General features: G+C 50.2%; 1 protein-coding gene and 1 pseudogene across 1 annotated transcript; both read right to left on the minus strand.

The window, feature by feature from the left end:
* Window positions 1–629: 629 nt before the first annotated feature.
* LOC149366807 (uncharacterized) lies at window positions 630–11833 on the minus strand (annotated as a pseudogene).
* A 383-nt stretch (window positions 11834–12216) lies between these two features.
* On the minus strand, window positions 12217–16221 carry LOC149366808 (uncharacterized). Its single transcript, XM_089569337.1, has 3 exons — window positions 16136–16221; window positions 14487–14724; window positions 12217–13188 (listed from the first exon to the last, which is right to left on the minus strand). The coding sequence occupies exons 1-3, from the start codon at window positions 16219–16221 to the stop codon at window positions 12439–12441; spliced, it is 1074 nt and encodes a 357-aa protein (XP_089425463.1). The 3' UTR covers window positions 12217–12438.
* Between the last annotated feature and the right edge of the window lie 6608 nt (window positions 16222–22829).

Genomic DNA, 22829 nt, shown 5'->3' on the forward strand with positions numbered 1-22829 from the left:
CCCTTCGCATGAACGCCCCACGCAACACAACAACGGAGCGAGTTGGTCGCCCATATTCACTCGGCTAAAAGTCAAACGCAACTGCGACTGGGTCACGGGAAGGCTTAAAAGTGCGAGTAGTATTGCTTTCGCAATAAAAGTGCCCCCTGAATTTTTTATGGTGCCGGTAGCGGAACACGAGCTACCATTCCGGGGACACACCAAACTCTCAGGTGCGTTCTGCCGAGGCGCCTTGACTGTTTCGCCAGACGAAACGTCCGAAAGCGTTAAACGCAAACTCAGTGCGGAAGGAAATGTGGTGTCTGTGCGCAAGCTGGGGCGAACCCCAGTTGCGGTGATCACCCTCGCGGGGACCAAGGTGCCACGGACGGTGTTGTAGAGCTAAGAACGGCTTCCTGTTCGCCTGTACAAGACGACAGTGCCTGCATGCCACCGCTGTGGAACAGTGGGCCATCGGGCCGATGCGTGTCCGCGACCGCAGCCGGGGCGCTGCAAACGCTGCCGGGTAAAGCTTCCTGGTGCCACTCCTGACGGCCCAGCGGAACATTAGTGTGTTCCGAGGTGCCTCATCTGCGGAGGCAGCCACTCAACCAGAGCTCCCGGCTGTGCCGGGCGATTCCTGAAAGACATCAATCCGAGCTCTCCATCTGGATCCAAGCCGAAGACAAAGACGGGGCCCAAGCAGGCTCCTCCGCTCAAGGCCAAGAAAGCGCCAGCCGCTGTCGAAACCTGTCAAGTCCGGGACCCAAGCGGTTCCCCCGGTCTTCAACGTCAGAGACTTCGCGCCCTTGGCACCCGTCCAATCACAGGTGAGCAGATGGAGTAGGGCAGTCTCCAAGCCCCCTACTCGTCTGTGTCCTACCGAAACCGCCCTACAGAAGCAGGTAGATGAGCTCAGGCGCCAGAACCAAATTCTTGCGCGAAAAATTCAAGAATTAGAGGCCAAACAGGTCGGCTCATCCGAACCAGTGTCGGAAGCTGAGCCAGATAACGAGGATTACGAATCATCCGTAACATCTTGCCTTACTAGCGCCTCGAGGCAGAGCGGGGACACGATAGTTGGATCAGTTTCCACTGCTGGTCGCGTCGGCAGCCTCGACGCACTGCAGCGCCAAACCGAGGAACTAGGAGGAGCAAGTGGCGGCCCCCCGAATCAAATCAAGTGAGCAGTCCGCGAGTCCTTACAGGACATGCTCAAGGCGGCTTTAACCCAACAACTTCTCGACCTTATGGCCCAGGTCACTGACTCCGTCCTTAAAGCCGTCCAGCCCTGGGTCAGCACCCAAATTAAGAACTCCCCTAGCTGCGAATCGCCTCACCTCAAACGTAAGACAGCCTCCCACCAGGCAGCGGAGGAACACCTTTCAGGCTCGGCTGTAGGTGGGTCGATACCGCCCCTCACTGAGGTTTCGCCGGCTCTCGGCCAGAGCTAGTCCTGTCGTCCGTAAATAAATACAAGAGGGTAAGCAGATCCAACAGGTATGATAAAACCGATGAAAAATTCCAGATCATCCAATGGAGATGCAGGGGTTTCAGAGCTTGGAAAAAGCGGTCGCACCTCGAGCTCTACCTGCAGTCCCCGGGTGACATGCCGGCGCTGATTGCCCTGCAGGAGCCCGGAATAGACGGTGAATTCTTGGGCTACAGCACCTTTCAGGGGGGCCCCTCTACGTGTATCCTGGTGAATAAGGCTTAAACCGTGGTTCAGGTTGACTTAGACTTGAGTACCGAGCAAGAAAACACAATGGCCCGGGCACTGCCTCTCAGACGCCGCGACCCGTTGATATATATCCTTAACAGATACTGCCGTCCTCGTAAGCTGCGCGTAACTTTCAATTACATCTTCCTTCACGCGATCAAAATGGCAGCAAAAGAGCCTCTAGTGATCGTTGGAGACTTCAATGCTCCCAGCCTTCACTGGGGCTGCCACTTCGAAAAGGCAAGAGGTCGTAAATTGGCGGAGCTCATCTCCAGTGGACCCTCAGCCTCACGTTGCTCACGAACCCGGCATATCCCACCGGAGTGGGGAAGTCGGTAACCCGCGACACGTGCACGTGCGGCGGCGGGGCGCAGAGGCAGACTCGCCGGAGGAATAGACCGAAGAGCCCAACAGCCGTGAAAGAAAAAAAGAGAAGAGAGAAAAAACAGGAGGAGGGTAGCGGAGGAGGAGGGGCGGCGCTGCGAGGAGGGTTCTGGGACCCCAGCGAGGAAATTGCCCTTTAGAGTTCGTAATAAGGTTTAAGGGCAGCTGTAAAAGCTTCAAGTCTGGCCGTGTCGTCGTCGTCGGTGTTGTCGTAGTGGTCGTCGTCGTAGGGGTCGTCGTCATAGGGGTCGTCGTCATATGGGTCGTCGTCGTAGGGGCCCTCGTCGTAGGGGTCGTCGTCTTAGTTCTCGTCGTAGTTCTCCTCGTAGTTCTCGTCGTAGTTGAGGCATAGTCTTGTGTTTTCGTCGATGGACGATCTTAGTTCTTGCGCTCAGAAGCAACCTCACCTCCACAGGCTGCTTTATTCAGTTTAACCTTCGGGGGCAGGGGGAGCGTTCACGCATCGCGTAGCCTCGACTAGGAGATACAAAGCGCGGTGAAGATGGCGACGGGGAACGTGATAGGCGGCTCGTCGACGAGCATCCATCGCGACGCAAAAACTTCTCGATTTCGGCTGGTCGCTGGCCGGGTCGGGGTCGTGGAGCGTCGTAAGAGAACCCTCGGATGCCCAGTCTTCTGTATCGGCAGTGCCAAAGGGCGTGGCCGGCTTCGCCACAGTGGAAGCATAGTGGGCGGCGCTGATCGGGAGTTCTCCGCTCGTCGCATTTCCTCGGCTGTGTGCGACGCTCATAGGACGGGCGGGTTGGGGCTAGAGGGCGGAGGTCCAACGCAGCTGGCTTAGGGCGATAGGGGCTTGGGACCCATCGTCTGGGTGTAGGACGGCGCACAGCTGCTGCGGAAGTCATTGCTGCGGGCTGCAGAGGCTGCGTGGTTGACGGCGTCACACCCAAGGACTGTTGAACCTCATCCCGGATGACGTCTGTGAGCGATAAAAGCTGCGGATGCGTTCCCATTGGCAGCAATCGTCGGAGCTCTTCTCGCACAACTTGACGGATAACCTCCCGCAGGTTATCATTGTTAGCGGTGTCCAGGCAATTTGCTGAGAAAACACGCTGCTGGCGGTCGTACTGGCGGGCTTTGGCATCAAGAGTTTTTTCCATAGTGGATGCCTCTTCTGCGAATTCCGCGTCAGTTTCGGTGGGTTGCGGACGAGGCTGGCAAAGAGTTGCTCTATAACTCCTGTCATGAGCAGCTTTACTTTTTCTTCGTTCTTCATGTTTGCGTCGGCACGCCGGAAGAGACGCGTCATTTCCCCAGTGTACACTACAACGGTCTGGTTTGGGTGCAATAGTCGAGACTGTAGCAGCTGCTGGGCTCTCTCCTTTCGCACGACGTTCGTGAAGATCTTCAGAAGCTGCTCCTTGAAGGTTTCCCTGTTCGTGAGGCTAGCTTCCTCATTCTCAAACCAGATTCTTGCTGGTCCCTCCAAGGCGAAGAAGATGTACCTAAGTTTCGTGGCATCGTCCCAGTTGTTGAAGATAGCGACACGGTCGAACTGCTCCAGCCATTCTCGGGGTAGGCGCCAGGCGAAGCGTCGAAGGTTGGTGGCACCCGCGGCTGGTAACGAATGATTGGAGTCGTCGTCTGGCGCAAGCTCATGGTGGACGTTGCTACGTGCTTTCGCTTCCGGCTAGGGTCCGGCAGAGTCCCGAACTCAGGTGCGTCTCCTGGCAGACGTCGGCTTGCGCGGTGGACTGGAGTCAGGTCCTCCTGTGAATGACTCAGAGGGCTTGCGTCACGACTTGCTGGGGGTGTCCGGTAAATGGAAGGCTACCCAGCACCTCCACCAGATGTCACGTTGTATTGACGGCGGTCCAGCGGTCAGGAAGACACCAACCAGCCTTTGAAACGAAGCTCTTCATTTGGGCTGACTTGCGCCCGCAAAACAACTGAATCACTCGGTGGCGGCGTAAGCAACAAACGTGTTCGTCGGTCATCGAACTATGGATCCCCGATGCTCGCGGCATCGCTCAATTTAAAGCCGGCAAGGAAACTTCGAGATAACAGGTCGATATCATCTAGAGTAATCTGTAAACACGTAGATGCAGCTCTTTATGGCTGTGATCTATCGAGATTAGTCCGGTCGCTTCTCGCGTCACGAACAAATATAATAACACCCCTTTCCTGCGGCCTTGAGCGCACGAACGGACACTAGAATGAAACGTGGCAATATGTAACCCACCCCAGGACAGTCATGACATGCCGACTGATAATGCACGACCTGGAAGGTCGTCCTCTTTTGCATTCCCCTCAGCTACAAAGCCGCAGTAGAAAAGACCACCCGCATGACGCCTTTTTTGCTCGTCCATGGCACGGAGGCAGCCATCACGGTCGACGCCATGCTCCGAAAGGTCACGTAATAAGATAAGTTTGACGCCAATGCCTCCGTTCAACATGCAGAAGAAAGCCACACAGCTAGAACGGCTACGGATCCAGGACCAGCAGCGTACCGGCGTCCTACTCTACAACTTACGGCGACGAGACAGAGAGCACAAGCCAAATGGCAGAGACGTGGTGTGGACACAACCTGCCGTTAAGAACATAGTGAAAAACGCCGTATGGCTGCGCTTGGGTGGATGCCAATGAGTAATTACTCCCTTATTATAGTGAAAAACGTTTACCGGGTTATATTTCGGACCATCAAGGAATATGTGAATTGGACAATGAACACGTTCTCCAGAGAGCGACTGCGTTTCAGCGGCGCTGAGCATGGCATGTCGTACATCTGAAATCCGATATGGGTAGAATTAGAAACTACTGTTTTCTTTTTCAGGGTGTTTTGGGCCTTTTATAACGATCGCTGATCTACGGGAGTGTCTGCATTCTCAGTGTTTATTTTTTCTATCTCTCGTTGTGCGTTATACCACCATGAACAGAAGGCCACCGCAATGGCTTAGTGGTTATGGCATTCGAGGAGAACCACAGGCGGTCGAAATTATTCGGAGCACTCCACTGCGGAGATCTTCTTAAAGTAAGCGGCTTTCGGACGTTAAACCATTTGAAACAAATTATCGTATGCTTGTGTGCTCCACCTCCCGCGCTTGGCAAAGCGGGAAGTGCGAAATCCCGCTCTCCTTCGGTGGGGCATAGGAGGGAAAGGCCGGAAGGCGGCTGCCGAAGGAATAACCGAAGAACAGAATGAATAACAATGACTCAGCAAAAATGACTGCCTCCCTGCCACGTTCGGCAGGAGCCAATGTGGAGCGAGGCATCCCCTTCTCCACTTTAAGGCGAAAGGAGGCGGAGGCCCGAATGTGTCTACAACGGGAAGAATTCAGAGGGTGGCTCTCATAGGGGGGCTCTCAAGCGCATCTCAATTGACTGTCTCCGGTTATTTATTTATTTATTTATTTACAATACTGCCAGTCCCATCAGGGACCATAGCAGGTGGGCGAACAAAAATGACAAACATGATAAAAATTTGAGCAGTGCACTCAGGAATTTAAAAAAAGCGATTACGAATCAAACACAGGTGAACAAAAAGGAACAATCAAAATAAAAGAAAATGTAAACATTAGCAAGGAAAAAGAAAAATACATGTCTAGGAGTAGGGTGGAGCTTTGCCATAAGGAATTCAATTAGAGCACATGGGAACACAGCAGCGGAATAAATAAAAGAGACTTTCTTCACGATCAATTAACAATCTAATGAAGTGATGAGAGGCGGTTGAGTATGTCAGTGAAACTGCTTTATTCGTTAATTGATAAGGATTCTATCCGTGACGTGAACTGAGATAATGTGGTTGCAGTTATGATTGAGGGTTCAAGGGGATTCCATTCTCTGTGGAAAGTACGAACACATGAACGTGTCGTTATGGCATGAGTATTCTGCTTTCGCGCGTGCGTGTTTATGCCTCGACGGGCGTGATTGCGAGAAAGATAAGTATTTTGATACGTCTATCTTGTAGTAGTTGTTTATCAGGTGAAATAAAAATTTTAGTCGTGCTTGTTGCGCTCTTGATGATAGCGTCGCTAAACCCGAAATAGCCGCGAGGTTACTTGGTGAATATGTGCGCTTATATTTGTTGTGTATAAACCGCAATGCTTTACGCTGTACTTTTTCTAGTTTTGTTTCATTAGTCACTGAATGGGGGAACCAAACTGTGTTAGCGTATTCTAAAACTGGTCGAACGAAAGTAGTATATGCGAGAAGCTTTGTCGATGTGGGTGCAAGGCGTAGACATCTTCTAAGAAAAAATAGTTTGCGTAATGCTTTCGAGGTTATGCTAGCAATGTACGCGTCCCATCTGAGGTCAGAAGTTAGTGTGATGCCTAAATACTTATGCTGGCGAACTTTCGTCAGTATTCTGCCATTAACAAAGTACGGAAAATCATAAGGTTGCCTTTTTCTTGTTACCGTCATGCAAACAGATTTAGTCGTGTTTAATGCCATTTGCCATGTTTTGCACCATTCGGTTATTTTGTTCAATGAATCGCTGAGTGAAATGTGGTCTTTGTAGCTGTTAATTGTTTTATAGATAATGCAGTCATCAGCGAAGAGTTTGATGTTAGAATCGATATTGTTGGTTATGTCGTTGATGAAAATTAAAAATAACAGTGGACCCAACACGGATCCTTGAGGTACACCTGATATGACGAGTACTGTCGCAGATTCCATGTTCTGAAACAGTACAAATTGTGTCCGGTTTGATAAGTAATCTGAAATCCAATCTAAAATTTCCCCGTCCCCGATGGTACCCCGTAAATTTGCTATTAATTTGTTGTGGCAGACGTGATCGAATGCTTTAGAAAAGTCCAATAATATGATGTCAGTCTGGCTACAGTTATTGATGGCGAGTGCAAGGTCATGCACAACCTCCGCTAGCTGAGTGACGGTTGATAAGCCCATGACGGAATCCATGTTGGTTCGATGTTAACAGATTGTGAGTATCAAGGAAGATTGTTAGGTGTTTAAGGATGATATGCTCGAGCATCTTGCAAGCCGTGCTGGTGAGAGATATTGGTCTATAATTCGATGGTAATGTGGTGTCTCCTGTTTTAAGGCGAGAGCCTTTAATGCCTCATCGTTGTAAGCAGCAGTTGTCGACAGAAAAGGTCACGCTTTTCAATTGGTCGAAACGGCCGTGACGTCAAAGTGCGCGAATTTCAAACAGGGCCAATTGTACTTTGCTTAGTAACCATGCAACCAATTGAAGGGATCGTATAGTGATGCTCCAAGTAAGTGGGACTGAGTTTAGTTAATTGCTTAAATACCCAATTACCTTAATTAACTTTTCTTGTCAGGCCGTATAAATAAATAAAACCGAGGAGGAAATTTGTCGAGCTCGGGAATCCAACCCCGTTCTTCGGCGTGCGAGACGAGCATGCTATCCACTCCGCCATGCCAGCTCGATGGTTTGGAATGAACAAAGGCGCGTCTAGTGAATACGGTGTCTTCGCTCACTCCCATCCTCCTCCCTTCCCTTCCGGCGAGGTTTAGGTGTCCACCGAGATATGAGAGACAGATACATTTCCTGTTTAGAAAAAATTTATTTACATATGTACACATGCCAAGGTTACACGATACATTCACATTAACAAAAACACATGACATTAAGCATGTAAGGTGAGCCAATTAAACAGGTACCGTAAACATTTCCTTTCCTCAAAAACCAATTTACCGACGAGCGAGGCCTAGAACCGAATGGCAAATGGCGTTCTATGGACTCCCTGGCAGCGTTGCAAGCTGCTGTCGCGTTCCACTCTTAGAGGCGAAGCTTAACATCTTAACCACACATCAGTGACCACACTTTAGGTAAAAAAAAGTGCCCCCCTGAATTTTGACGGCTGTTCATCGAGATATGTGAGACAGTTACTGCGTAATTTCCTTTCCTCAAATACAATTTTCATTTCCTTCATTGCGGGCCATCTTTGTCTTCTTTCACTCCCACTTCCTCCCTTCCTCTACGGTGCGGTTCAGGTGTCCACCGAGGTGACAGAGAATTACTGCGCCATTTCCTTTCCCCAAAAAGCGTTGCGTTCAAAACGCAAGGCGTCGCGCCGAACGGGTGGTGGCGTTCCGTGGACTCCTTGGCAGCGCTACAACACGCTGTCGCGTTCCACTCCTAAAGGCGAAGCTTGAGCGTCATTAATTAGCAGGTAATTATTATCCAGGCATTCATCGGTAATTAACCATTAAGTAACGATCTGTCATCACTTAGTAATTAGTACTCAATTATATGTGACGCCACCAGTGCCACAGAAGCAGCGAAAGTGTTTCGGAAAACGCTTTCGCCTCTACGCACTTTAGACAGTCAAAGTGCCCCCTGAAGCCGCCGCGGTGGCTCAGTGGCTATTGTGCTCGGCTGCTGACCCAAAAGACGCGGGTTCGATCCCGGCCGCGGCGGCTGGAATTTCTTTGGAGGAGAAATTCTAGAGGCCCGTGTACTGTGCGATGTCAGTGCACGTTAAAGAACCCCAGGTGGTCGAAATTTCCGGAGCCCTCCACTACGGCGTCTCTCATAGGCTTAGTCGCTTTGGGACGTTAAACCCCATAAACCAACCAACCAAAGTGCCCCCTGAATTTTTGTGTATTGGTATAATCTTTGCCTTCTTCCAGTCGTCGGGTAAAGTTGATGACGAGAGAGATTTAGGAAATATCAGACCCAAGTATCTGCTGCACCATTCTGCGTATCGTTTCAAGAAATCATTTGGGATATTGTCTGGTCCGGGTGATTTTTTAGGGTCAAGCGTGAGTAATAGATTAAAAATGCCCGCATCTGATATGATTAAAGGGTCAACGCGTGATGTTTGATTGCCGTAAACGTCCAGGAGATTACCGTCATATTTTGCGAAACTTGAGTGAAAAAACGTGTTGTACGCATTAGCATTGTTAGCTCTATCCTCAGGAGACAAGTCGGATAACGGGTTTTTAGTTGGGCGGAAATGGTTCCAAAATCTATGCGGGTTGTTTGTCAGAAAGTTAGGCAGCGTTACATTAAAATAGTGTTTCTTGGCCTGTTTGCCTATCTCTCTGAACATCGCGATTGCGCACGCTAGTTTTGTAGTTTTGGGAGGACATGAACCATGATTTTTGATAGAAATACGCAACCTTTTCACATGACGTTTAGCGTGGATGACATCCCTTGTTACCCATGGACTGTTTCTTTTTGGACGCTTGGTTTTTAGAGGAACATGATTAGTTATGCAGTGTGAAACCATAGTCTTAAAATGAAGCCAAACCCTGTTAATATTGATTGAGGGGTCGGAGACCATTTCACTGAATGCTTCAAATTCATGTGCGAGGTAGGTTATATGCTCTCATCATCAGCCTTAGCGAGGTTGAGTGTTGTCTTTACATCAGATCGTTTTTTTATTGAGCAGTCTAGGGGTAACAAACATAATGGTATGTTGTGATCAGAGATGCCTTCAATGATTTCTGTCTGCGCTTGGTTTACTGCAAAGTGATCACTGATTCGTATAAGATCGAGGCTATTGTTTGCTGATCTTTGCTTGCGCGTTGGTTCTAGGATAATTTGGAGGAGATTAACGGAGAGCATTAAGTCAAAAAGAGCTTCTGAAGATGATGATGTGTGTTGCATAGTTATCCAGTCCACGTCCGGAAGGTTAAAGTCACCCATGAGAATGATTCTAGTGCTGCAAGCATATTGTTGAAGGAAGTCATGAATGACAGAAATGCACTCATCTCCTGAAGAGGGGCTCCTATACAGACAGCCTACACAGACAGTAGTATTGTTGCAGAGAAGTCTGCAGAATACGCTTTCAGCACCTGACACATCTGGGAGCGTAACAAACGGCAGGGTTTTCTTTATCAATAGAGCCACACCACCGCCACGGGAGTCTCGGTCTTTCCGAATGACTGAGTAGTTGGGTGGTGCGATTTCATGACTCGAAATTTCTTGTGAAAGCCAAGTCTCCGTGACGGCGACAATATCAGGTTCCCGATCAATTAATAAATAGGTTTTCTAAAGATTCTACTTTGTTTACTATGCTCCTTGCGTTTACATTTATGATGGTCTGTTCTTTAATCGCGCTCTTCCCCCGTGTCGTTGGTGGGCTCCTTTTTTCGACTGTCTTCTTCTTCTTCTTCACCATACTCCTGCTCTTCGTTTTTTTTCAGCGGAACTTTGTCGTTCGTTTTGTCATCCCAAACAAAGGCGCAGCTGTTTAAAAATAATTTGTCGAAGGCAAGCGAAACTTTGTCCCCTTTTTGTCGGTTTTCTTTGGCGCTGTTCAAACAGTTTTTTTTTCTGATTTCTCGAATTCTCGGAGAGAAATCTTCCCCAATGGCATATTTCGTGTCTTTAAGTTTAAAACCTTGCTTCTGTACTGCCGACTTGTTACGGGCATCCAGTAGTTTAAAAATTACCGGTCTATTCTTATTAGCCTGCGGCCTGCCTAACCGGTGAATACGTTCAAAGGCAACTGGATTGAGCTTTAGGGTATCTTGAATGATACTTTTGCTGACAGCCTGCTCCAGAGTTTCGGTTGATTCTGCTTCATCTTCTGGTAGTCCATAAACAATTAAGTTGGATCTCCAGCTTCTGTTCTCAAGATCATCTATTTTTTTTTCAGTGTTTCTATTATGTGATTCATGCGAGAAATCTCAGTTTCACAAGACTGCACTTTAGTTTCTAGAAGAGTTATGGCATCTAACTTGTTTTCTATGTCTGTCAGCCGTTTTTCCTTTATTTCTTTAATGTCCTCCGCAATATCCTTCAGTTGTTTAGCGATTTGTGCCATTTCAGGGCCGGGATTTGTTTCAACATCCCCTGACAACAGGAGGAGTTTGAACAGGAATACAGCAACATCAAACACTTGAAGACACAGCTGCGGGCACGGCAGCACTACCAATAAACGGTCGCTAGAGCGGAAGCATTTGCCAAAACGCCTGCTCACCTGCACAATGAAGACGAACGGATTAGCGCACCGCATGCTAGTAGTGCCGCCGAGCCCACTGCCGATACAATTCCTGGGAAGGGTATATGTAGCCCATTCATGTGGTGCCGCTCCCAGCAGATCATGCATAGAAATGTGCTCGCACGTTGCTGCTCCCGGATGATGTGGTCGAAGAAATTCCGCTGACGTCAGGGAATCGCACACAAGGAAACAAGTTCCATTCACCGGCGAGGTCGCCCAAGCTATCTCGGAAGGTTCGATGCCGCTGGCAGTACCATGAAGAATCAATCCAAGAGCGAGCTGCACAATGAAGACCAAAGGATTAGCGCACCGCACGCTAGTAGTGCCGCCGAGCCCACTCAAGGTGAACAAGGGAGGAGGAGCCTCAGGGGGCTCAACCAACGTTGCGATAATAGGCTGTGTCGGTGGAAGCGTTCAAGAGTAAAAAGAGACCCAATGCCAAGCCAACGACATGAAAGAATGCTGTCGCGTAAACCATTCATTTCGGTTTGCCGAAAAAACGAAGGCCACACATCGAACATTGTATTTCTGCTGTGTTCCAGCTCAGATATAAGAAAAGGCGCCAAAACCACACACACACACAAGACAAGAGAACGGGACAGAGCGCCACTCACAACTAGTTTATTTTGCAGAACCCAGATACATATCTACTCTTAGCCAGCGCCTGCGCAAGGAGCAAAACTACGTATCAATGAGATAACGAACGCTCTAAAAACTTTTTTTTCCGCCTTATACAGAGCAACAGATGTTTCACTGACACACGAACTTCCTTTCTTATTTATATAAAACGCTTCAATCAGTTCTCTGGCTTTAAATATCAGATCATGCCCTTCACGCTCTTTTCAGCCATGGTTCTCATCAGTGCGGATTCTTGCCAGAAGCAGCAATATCAAAGCAGAGAACTGATTGAAGCGTTCTATATCAATAAGAAAGGAAGTTCGTGTGTCAGTGAAACATCTGTTGCTCTGTATCAGGCGGAAAAAAAGTTTTTAGAGCGTTCGTTATCTCATTGATACGTAGTTTTGCTCTCTTCGCAGGCGCTGGCTCAGTGTATATATGTATCTGGGTTCTGCAAAATAAACTAGTTGTGAGTGGCGCTCTGTCCAGTTCTCTTGTCGTGTGTGTGTGTGTGGTTTTGGCGCCTTTACTTTTACAGTGAATTACCAACTAGCCCAGCAAGACGTTCTCATATATAATAACTGCTTTGGTCCCAGAAGATGTAAATCCGTTTTTTTTTTTATCATTCAAGCCATATTTTCAATCGAAGTAGTATTCCCTTGACCCACCATTACGTCCCGAATTCTAAAACGCAAACGTTTGGCTACCCAGTCGTGGGTATCGCAAATTGTATTGAATGGTAAATAGCAGAATGATGTGAAGAAAGAGTCAACACACGTAGTTCCCTTGAAGGTGAAAAATGAGGTCATATTCACAGAAGAAAAAAAAAAGGACGCTTTAGCAGTTTTGTCTTCGCGTGGCACCTAGCTTGAAGTTCTGAATGAAATCCCAGGTGAAGTGCTGGCAGAGGGGCCTCGTCTGCTCGGAGCTTGGCAAGACCTCGACGTAGCGGCAAGAACCGGGCACGGCATTTCGCACGCGCTCCGCCACACGCTCCGTTATGTGTGGGCTGCTTACAGCGAGCCACTGCAACCGGGGAGCCAGTCTTAGCAGTCTGTACAGGCTCTTCTCGCCCACAAACGTGTTCCTCAGGCATATGTGCGTCAGACATAGCTTTTGGCTTCCGTCCGTTTCCCTGTAGAACGATTTGAATGCTTTTCCTATGACTGCCGTGTGTCCCAAGAACAGAACACGAAGGCTCTGACCGTGCAAGAGCGCCATGGCCGCACCCGCGTCCCTCACGTACGTGCGCTCAATATCCAGGACAACGAGGTTGGCGATCACGGGCAGTACGTCGGTCAAGATTTGGTCGTTGAACAGGAAGCAGCCTTCGAAGCCAAGGGCACGCAGCGACGGGTACGGCTCCAGCATGGCGAGCCCGATCGCGGAAGCGAATCCACAGTCTGCGAGGTCCAGCAGCTGCAGGTCACGTGGGTATGGCCGGCCCTCTTCGACGGTGAAGAACTCCTCCGGGCTGAACCAAGACTGGCGCAGTGACAGCTGAGTGAGAGTCGGCGGCAGGTCGCTCACTGTGACATTGTTCACTCGAAGATGACGGGCGAGGAAGCTGTGAGTGACGTTCAAGACCTGCATGTAAGCGGGAACACTTGTACAGGCTTTTGGTACGTTAGCACTTATAGGGGCCATTCCTCGTATTTATCCATTGCGTCTTTCTCTTACCCTGTTTCTGGAAGGCTGCTCACAACCTTCCTAGTCATATATAAATATATTATAGCACCCTGCCAGCCCTGTCAAGGGCCAACTCAATTAACTGAGAGAGGCTGCTCGGGAACAGCAATCGAGGTCGCAACCCTAACAAAACACCAAAGCCCTACAGATGGTAGCACCCGCCACAAATGGGCAGCTGTGCATCGCTCGACCGCTCCGCCACTGCGCCAGGAGTGGCATAAGGGCTGCCTCGAAGCTATGACTGTTAAGGAATGAACGACCAAAATGGACATCCATTCGCCTATCATGACTAAACATCTAAAGAATGCTTACATGAGAAGGAGAACTTGTAGAGATAACATCAGTGACCGTTAATGCTGGTTTCCGGATTATCATTATCATAAGACCGACTACGCCCACTGCAGGGTGAAGGGCTCTCCTATGTTTCTGACAACATGAATCCATATAGCGCCTGTGAATTCACGCAAGGCATACATATCAAATTATAAGATTTTTCTAGAGACGCCTCAAGAAGTTGGCTTTTCAGCGTGTTGGCGAACATCAACAGCGCTGTATGGACTGGCTAGACATGAGAAACTTCCATATATTGCATAATCCGTTAAATACAGACGTCAGCGCCAAAACTCCTCGTCACCGAGCAGGTTTAAACCACCAACAGTGCTTAGAAAGCAGGTTTCTTTCCTGTGCCTCAAACAATTCGGCTAACACCCGGCCTTTCGCGCTGCGTTCACGTCCGGAATTTCATTTTCTAAACATCAATACCCGTCCAGGAATCACGTGCAATGAAGTAGTGACACCGAAACTAAATACAGTTCCCGACCTCAGGGCTAAATGCTGCTTTCACGCTTGGTTCCTCACTGGAAGCGAAAACTATAATTTCATCTACTTCATCACCGAGAGTGAAGGCAGGTAATAGGTCAGCTCATCTATATCTTCTAATGTTGGGTTATCGATGAACGAAGGCATCGTGATAAATATGATGACTTAACATTCGTTGTTCTTCATGTAAAACGTTGATGTTTTGTTAACTGAAAATCGCAACAATTGCTGGCTTCAAAGAAGTACTATTTTCGTCACAGAATATACGTGTTGCTTCCTCTTAGACTAGTTCGGTCTCACTGCTCCAGTATAAGGCTTTGAACTCGTGTTTGGACGAGGGAACCCTTCGTTAAGCGCTGGCGCCAAGAAACGCTCACCCTGAGTGAGGGGCAGTGCTCGGTCAGGTAGGCGAAGAACTGCCGCGGGAAGTCCCTCTCCTCATCCTCGTCTGTCGGCGTGTCTATGCAACGGGTTATGTGCAGTTCCACGATGCCGGCATCCCCGTGGGTCTCGAGGAGGCTGAGCACCTCTCCAGCCTTGAGCGGAAATGACGTCACGCGTAGCACGCGCCGCAGCGAGCGGTCGCGTGCCACACGCCACCACCGCCGACATACCCTGGAATGAAGAGCCGTGCGGTAGTGTTGTCGTATTGTTTTATTTGACACATATATAGGTGTTAACAGATACGTGAGCTCTATCAGAGGCAAAGCTCACCTACTCCGATGGTGAAGAGCCGTTCATTCACCGTTGAAGCTAAGGATGCTCCATTGAAGCTAAGGATGCTCTGACTTCCAGAGGATTCAGACAAGGTCTGCGTGAAGGAATCCGGCAGGGGTTATCTACACCAGCGCTTTCAACTGGCGAGTGTAGAAGTAAAGAGGTGAGAATTGAGGCATAATGTTCTGTTGCCACTTACTGATGGCGTCGCTGCTAGTGGCATTTTCCACTTTCTAAAAGTTTGCGGAATACATTGCCTGAGTATGATTCCTGCTACGCCAACCTTGCACCTCCGTCGCCGTATGGAGAGCACCATTCGTCGCTACTACCACGCCATGCTCGTTGATATATTGATTATTCGAATTTCTGCCACTCTACAGGGGAATACATAGTAGGTGCGGATGAGAAGCCCTGGACTGGCACCCGTCCTAAAGATGACACCTTGCATAGCCATTTCATATCCTCCCCCATGATCCCGGACGCGACTGGTGACTGATTTAAAGCGGCACTCGTCCAAACATCGCTAGTTACTCATCTTCTGCACCTTTAGCAGATGGGCTGAAAATAAAATTCTGACTGATCGGTAGTTACCCGTCTTATGAACCTTTTGCAGATGAGATTGGTGCATGGTATTCTCCTCAGGAAGACCAGCTTCTTCGTGACATCATGGCAACCCCAGCGTGTATATACCACTTACATGCTGAGGAAGGCCCCGCAACGCGCACCCAGGCATCAAAAGAGAATGAGCCTCTAAACTGTGGAATCGCAACTACATGTCGTCTCCTGCACAGCGTTATACAAGTAGAAATTGGGCCATGCGCGGCTGCGCCGCACCTTTGTTTCAAAACCTGACGTAACGTTTATCTGCCACTATTTCCTAACACACGTCTGCTCGAGGAGACAACAAGCCTACGGCGAGACATGCAGCAGCATTTTTATCATCTGTGTGATCTTATTTGTTGAAGTATTTTTGCACCTTCCTCAGTGGTCAAGCGTTTAGATGCCGCAAAGACGAGGGGAGGCATCAGATCTACGTAGGCTGCTCGTTTATTTTATGCGTTGAAGTGTAATGGTGAATGCAAGATCAAGCCGGATCCTCGCTGTTAATAGTTCACACAAATTACGCTGTCGCTATAAACTACAAAGAAGCGTTGAATACAGCTTGATGGAACCTCTAATAAACTTGAGAGCGAAAGTTGTGCTCAGCGATGTAGTGCCGCACCGGCACCGTTGGCCTGACATGCTTCGTCGAAGCTCCGAAGCATCGATTGCAAAGTGACGCACAGTGTAGCACTGAGGTCCGACTTACCTCGCGCAGACGCATACTTCGTCGAACGACTTAAGGTGCCCGAACACCTCCAAGAGGAGGCTCTCCGGCAGATGCTCGATCTCCATGGGTGGCACTTCTTCCTTCTGAACGTGCACGTGGCGTTCTTCTTCCTCTTTGAGCGCATGCAGTCGGAAAGAATGATGCGATCTAGCAGCATGGTTCCGGTGTCACGTTGGCGGCATTTACGTTGTCGTCAAAAGAAAGAGAAATAATCCCGGCTTTTCTGCACGAAATTTCCTGATTGGCCGACAGGTCACCTGTAATTGTGGCATCATCTCAAGTGGCCCACCCCACTGTGAACAAACTGCCCATCATGTCGCTACCCATGAGCCTTAACGGGGGCTCGGGAAAAGCCACCATTGTCTCACAAGCCCAACTGGTGGCTCTGATTGAAACAGCCAGATGTCTGGTCAGTGGCCATCCGCTCAACCGCTACACCACGGTGCCGATAGCGGTATGACCGCTCCCCCCCCCCCCCGCCTATGAGTATAAGCAACTGTCGCGACGCAATCAATACCACGTGGTAATAGTTGACCAATAACTGGGAGCCTCCTAGCTTGAATAACAGCGGACGCGGAAATTTGGAAGTTTGGCAACCCAAAAATTCAAAAGGGCCCTAAAAAATTTTGAACTTGGCCCACCCTATTGAATAGATTAAGGCTGGTTATTAGAAAATCGTCTGTGGATTAAGCTGGAGTAGTGCGTCGGATGAGTATGAATCCATATAGTAATATGTGGATGGTAATAGAAAATTCCAACAGGTGATGAATCCATACCATACATCAAACACGACACTGGTTCAAAACTGATTATTGCGGGGAAATTGGGAGAACCCTACTTGTGCGCGCTAATTTTTTGCCATACCAGCCACAGTTCCAGTCGTACAGTTTATACGCTATTGCCTTCTGAAAGATGCAGTAGTTCGAGATGAAGAGCGCACAGCACTCGAAGAACTCGTGCTTCGTAGGAAAGTATTTAATTGAGAACAACTACACTGGCATCACATTTCAACGCTACGGTGGTAGTCGTTCTGGTACTGTGGCATCCCGTTGCCTATGAGTGCCAGTAGCAACGAAAAAGGAGCCTGATGTCTGTGTGGGAGGCGTCAAATGTGATTTCTGGATGATCGCTTGGAAGTTTGCATGAAAGCGCATGTTCACCAATTACTACAAGGAGGCGCACCGGCTGTACCCGACCACTTGTAAGGGACTGGATCTCGCTGACGAGCGCCTCCTCATCAAAATTCTCACTAACACTGTACTGTGCCCGGCGGTGCTTAAATATTTCTACACATCATTTGATGACGCTTACCAGTTCTGTGGGGAGGTGGCTGACACCTTCCAGATGGTTAGGGTGTCTCAATCAAACACACCTATCCCTCCCAACCTCAACCCCACCACAGAGGACTGGGAGGCGGCCCTTCTCGGCTGTCAAGACAAAGTCCCAAAAGGCCTTGGGTAATAAGGTCAGAGCCGCATTGGCGCATGAGTGCCTTTACTCTCGCAGTCCTACAGCCAGCGTGGAGCTCGGGGGACATGTTTTCCGGGACTGGCGCGACATCGATCGTAGCTGCGAGCACGGCTGCGAGTTTGGGCGGGATGGCGTGGTACCTCTGCTGCAACGAAGGGGTGGGGACCGCCTACACTAGTCGGCCCAGAAAGGGCCGACTAGTGTAGGCGGTCCCCACCCCTTCGTTGCAGCAGAAAGGGCCGGCCTATTCTCATGTCTCGAAGACGCGTGAGCAGGCCGGCCCTTCGGGCTTCTTTCCTGTCGAGTTGTGTACGCCCAGCTGAAGAAGACGGTGCGTCCATGTGCACGATGGCAGCCTGAGAGCTGTCTTTATCGCCGTTCGCAGGAGGACATTAAGCCGATTACACTCGCTTCAACTCAGACTTTGACAAGATGCATGGAACGTAGCATGGCTGATTAGAAAATCCTGTACGATTCGCATGGGTCAGTTTGGTTGAGCCCGCAGCGTCTTTTTAAGATTCGGCGGATCAAGTGTGCCACCTGCGTAAATTGCTTCTGGAGCAACTGTACACTGTAGCTCGCTCGGCCGTTAGGATTTCGGTACACGCCCAGCTCCGGGAATCAGTCTACTCCAGGTATGCGAGTGCCTTCAAGGTGGAGGTCGATATCGGGGTCGACAACTTGGGTCCACGAGTGCGCGCAGATGGAGAGCTGTTCTCACTTTTCAGGTGCACACGTAAGCCCAATCTCAGTCGTGTAGTGTTGCGCCGCCTCTATGAATTCTTGAAGGCTATCTTGGATGTGGCCGTCCGAGCTTGTGATCATCTATATCGTGATGTCATCGGCACAAATCGCATGGTGCACATCGGGAATTATAGAGATGAGCGGGGAAAGGCCAGGCATCGTAACGTTGAACAACGTGGGCGGCAGCACCGAGCCCTGTGGGGTGCCTGAGCCTGTGAGGCGGATTCTTTCGAAGCGCACGTTCCCTAAGCCCAGTGTAGCGGTTTGATCTGGAAAGAAGGCCATCACGTAGTCGTAAGTGCACTGGCCACAGTGCGACCTCGCTAGGCCCGCGAAGATGGCGTCATGCGACACGTTGTCGAAGGACCCATTGAGGTCTAACGTCAGCACATCACGGACCTGGGGACTTCTTGCCACCTGACACCAACGTCAGAGGCCACGCATTTTATTTCAAGATGACCTCCAACCCCTTACTGTCCTTGTCGTGCTCAGAATAAAGTTTTGCCATCACAAAGAGGGAAAAGCACACGCCTGCTCCGACTCGAGGCAGAAAACACACGATTATGCCATAGCGGAAAAGCGCCACCCACGATCACCAGTCGTGAAACGATACCACGAGGGCATGTGCCGTTTGCCAGAAACCCATTTACACCCAGACTCCAGAAAGGGGCATAAATCACTCTTCAAAAAACATGGACAACTGCATATTGTTGTGCAATATGACGATTGCATTCTTGGTGTGCGCAATTAGGGCACTCCGCTGTCCACACAACACCTAATCGTTCCAGCCTATTTCATGTTGGCCTTACATCTTCCCATCTAAAAGCCACATAAATTGACATAGAAGCCCCTAAAAGAAACGTCGCAAACGGCAGCTAAGAAGTGGATGTCGCTCGTAGCCTGCGTTTTGGAGGCAGCAGAGAAAGAAGTTATGCTCCCATTCACTCTACTACTCTGTTATCCTTCATGCATAAGTCCGGCTGATACATCGTAAGTGGCGATGAAACGCCACTACAGCTGAGTAAAAAAAAAGGCATCCTGAAAGACAGCGGACACCTGTTGAGTGGTACATCAGCTACTAACACCCTCACCGTTCTTCCCATGAAATAAAATGCGAGCACCCGCACTAGGCACTTAACCTGCAGAAACAAGCAAATACCCAGTAGCCGGTAATAACAGCTAAAGGACGGATGGCGAATCCACACCTCCTACGTGGGTGCCCGAGTGCTGCAGGCAGATCAGCTCCGAGAGAACCCTCATAAAAGTAAACTCACGAGATATTGAAGGGAGCGCGAAATTCTAAGAGATGCATGCGGTACATGAGAGAGGTACCATAATCGGCGACAAAAAAAAGTGCCTGTGCCTCAATTCGGCTCAGCCAGGTCATATGTAGGGAAAGGCAACCGAGCCAGTTGCCCATGTCGACGCGAAGACGTTGGCAGCCTACGCTGCCCTTTTCTGCTTGATATACACTTGTTGCTCGTGCCGCTGCTTCTCCTGACGTATCTCCCGTTCTTCATCGGTTTCGGTTTCTGTTTTTATGGTGTACGGGAGTTTGACCTCCCAAAGCGGTTCAGGATATAAAGGAAGCCGTAGTAGAGGGTTCTGGAAGTGTCCACCACCTGGGTGGAGCTCTTTAACGTACAGTGACTTCGCACATTACACGTCATCTAGAATTTCGCATTCAACAAAATTCGACCGCCGCAACCGGAATCGCACTCGTGTCTTTCGGGTCAGCAGCCAAGCGCCATAACCACTGAGCCACCGCGGCGGCTCTTCTTCGGTTTCATCAACCTTACGAGCGTGCTTTCGAGACTTATCCTTAGCCAACGTGGCTTTGTGACGTTCTCTGTCGTAGGGATCACTGGAACCAGCCCGGCGCCTCCAATGCTCAGTGGATGGACTCATCCCGCTGACCGGTTCTGGCTCCATGCCTGCGCGGTGCCGAGGCGGTGAGCACTGGTCTCTACTGAGCAAGAGCGAATCACGTGAGCTTGTCAAGTGACACAACTGGCGAGCGCAAGCGGTCGGATCGGCGTGTGCGCAGAGGCGGAACAAGCCGCCAGAGCTGCGTCAAGTCAGTTGGCGTAACATCACACCCACACCTGCGGCGAGCTTCCAGTTAGAGGTCAAATCCACTCGTCGTTCGGCCTTCAGCTTTGCGGTCGGGAAGTGGAGCTTCGAGCTCTAAAACCGAGTGTACAAGGCAGCGCCGCTCGATTAAGGACATGTGAAAGGCACTGGCCATCGCCACAGTATCACGCACAGTCAAAAACAGAATTTCGCATCAAAGCTGCTACCCCGTGTGCCTCATAACCAGAGCCATGGATGGGGATGCTGTCGCTGTGGAAGCCATTCTCTTCACTGTAAAATTCGGGTGAACCCACTGTTCAGGCCGCCTCATTGACGATGGTCGCAGGACAGGTCCTCGCATTCCACGACGGCTATGGCACCATTTCGACAAAACGCGGGGCGCCAGATTCTGAATGATATAACCCATTTTGATCGTGACCACACCGTGATCATGACGGACAGAAAAATTTAGGGGGCACTTTGTTGGCCTAAAGTACGTTGAGTCAGAAGCCTAAAGCGCGGTGTTGCTGCTGGTGTCTCTGATGAGTTGTTAAGATGTTAGGCTTCGCCTCAGAGCGAAACGCGACAGCGTCTTGCAACGCTGCCAGAGTTCATAGAAGGCCATCGCCCGTTCGGCTGTACGCCTTGCTCGTCGGTAAATTGGTTTTTGAGGAAAGGAAAGGAAATGTATCTGTCTCGCATATCTGGGTGGACACCTATACGTCGCCGTAACGGGAAGGGAGGAAGATGGGAGTGAACGAAGACTCTGTATTCACTAGACGCGCCTTTTTTCATTCCAAACCATCGAGCTGGTATGGCGTAGTCTCGCGCGCCGGAGACCGGGGCGCTTGTTGGAGGTGTTCACGGGGAGGCCCAGAGCCCGCTTAATAATTTTGCGGATGACTTCGAGGGGCTGGGCATGGTGAACACATTTCGGGAGCTCCGGGAAGCCCACTTGACCAACCAATACACACGTCTCTCAAAGACATCGTCGGGTCGCCGCCTGCTTGCCCGACTGCACATCCAACACACCACTCTTATGGAAGAGCGCGTACGTATTCCATCCCAGTGGAGATGCGCCCTCCACGTGCGCCCTCTTCCCGCGAACATGAACCGTGAAGACCATAATGGCCGGCGCCTGGCGCGGGCGGAAGCCCTGGCCCGCCACTATGGATCGAAACCCGGCATATTCTACGTGGATGCCTCCGGCCCCCACCACGGGGGATGGTACACGGCCGCAGTCGTCCACCAATCCAAAACAGTGAACGGCCTTACTTTCCGAGCCCGTGACATAACACACGCGGAGGAGGTCGCCATTGCGTTGGCTGCATCTGATTCCAATTCAAAAACAATTATTTCCGACTCGCGAGGGGCATGTCGGAACGTCGAGCAGGGCTGGGTACCATATCTAGCCTACCGCATTCTCCAAAAGAGCGTCTACACCGGGGACCCCGCGCACCGGCGTATCGTTTGGGCTCCTGCTCACATGGGCCTTGAGGGAAATGAGGCAGCTGACGCCGCCGCCCGCGCGCTCTCTCACCGGACATTCCCCTCCGACCCCGACGATCAGGAACTCGAATTCACTCCCGCTTACTCCTTTAAAGACATTGTTTTACATTATCAATCTGGCCATGGTTTTTATCCCCGCCCGTGTAAAGGTCTCTCAAAGGCGGAGGAGCGGCTTTTGCTTCGCCTGTATACCAATACTTTGCTGTGCCCGGCAGCTCTCAAACACTTCGACCCTTCTTTCTCGGGCAGCTGTCCGCACTGTGCGGAGAAGTCTTCGGACATCTACCACATGGTGTGGGCCTGCCCCTCCAACCCTGCTATCCCCCCTCACCCCAACCCAACCCGGGAGGACTGGGAGGCGACCCTGCTCGGCTGCTCTGACCTGCAGGCCCAACGGGCCTTGGTCGCGCGAGCCCGGGCGGCGGCCGACGCCACTGGGGTCCCGAACTAGGGACCTCCACCTAGTACTTGTAAGGGCTGGCCCCCTCTGGGTCAGCTCATGCAATACCTCCAGTAGTGCATGTGAAAATAAATGTTTTCCACCACCACCACCGGGGCTCGATTCCCGCACTCGGTCAATTTCCTCCTCGGTTTTATTTATTTATCCGACTTTACTAGAAGGGTTAATTAGGCTAATTGGGTAATTAAGCAATTAACTAAATTCAGTCCCACTTATTTGGAGCATCACTAAACGATCCCTTGGATTGGTTGCATGGTTACTAGCCAAAGTACAATTGGCCCCCTTTGAAATTCGTGCACTGTGACGTCACGACCGTTTCGACCAATTGAAAAGCGTGACATTTCTGTCGACAACTCTTGCTTACAACGATGATGCATTATCGGCTTCCGCCTTAATACATAGAATTTTATTAAGGCG

Source organism: Amblyomma mixtum, chromosome 1, assembly GCF_055824585.1.
Source record: "Amblyomma mixtum isolate Tamu chromosome 1, ASM5582458v1, whole genome shotgun sequence".
Classification (NCBI taxonomy): Eukaryota; Metazoa; Arthropoda; class Arachnida; order Ixodida; family Ixodidae; genus Amblyomma; species Amblyomma mixtum.

Coding starts and splice junctions, on each gene's coding strand:
- LOC149366808 (XM_089569337.1), bottom strand. CDS start 16,221: ATGGAGATCGAGCATCTGCCGGAGAGCCTCCTCTTGGAGGTGTTCGGG. Junction 14,725..16,135: donor GAAGTATGCGTCTGCGCGAG/GTAAGTCGGACC, acceptor TCTTCATTCCAG/GGTATGTCGGCGGTGGTGGC. Junction 13,189..14,486: donor AGCACTGCCCCTCACTCAGG/GTGAGCGTTTCT, acceptor GCTTACATGCAG/GTCTTGAACGTCACTCACAG.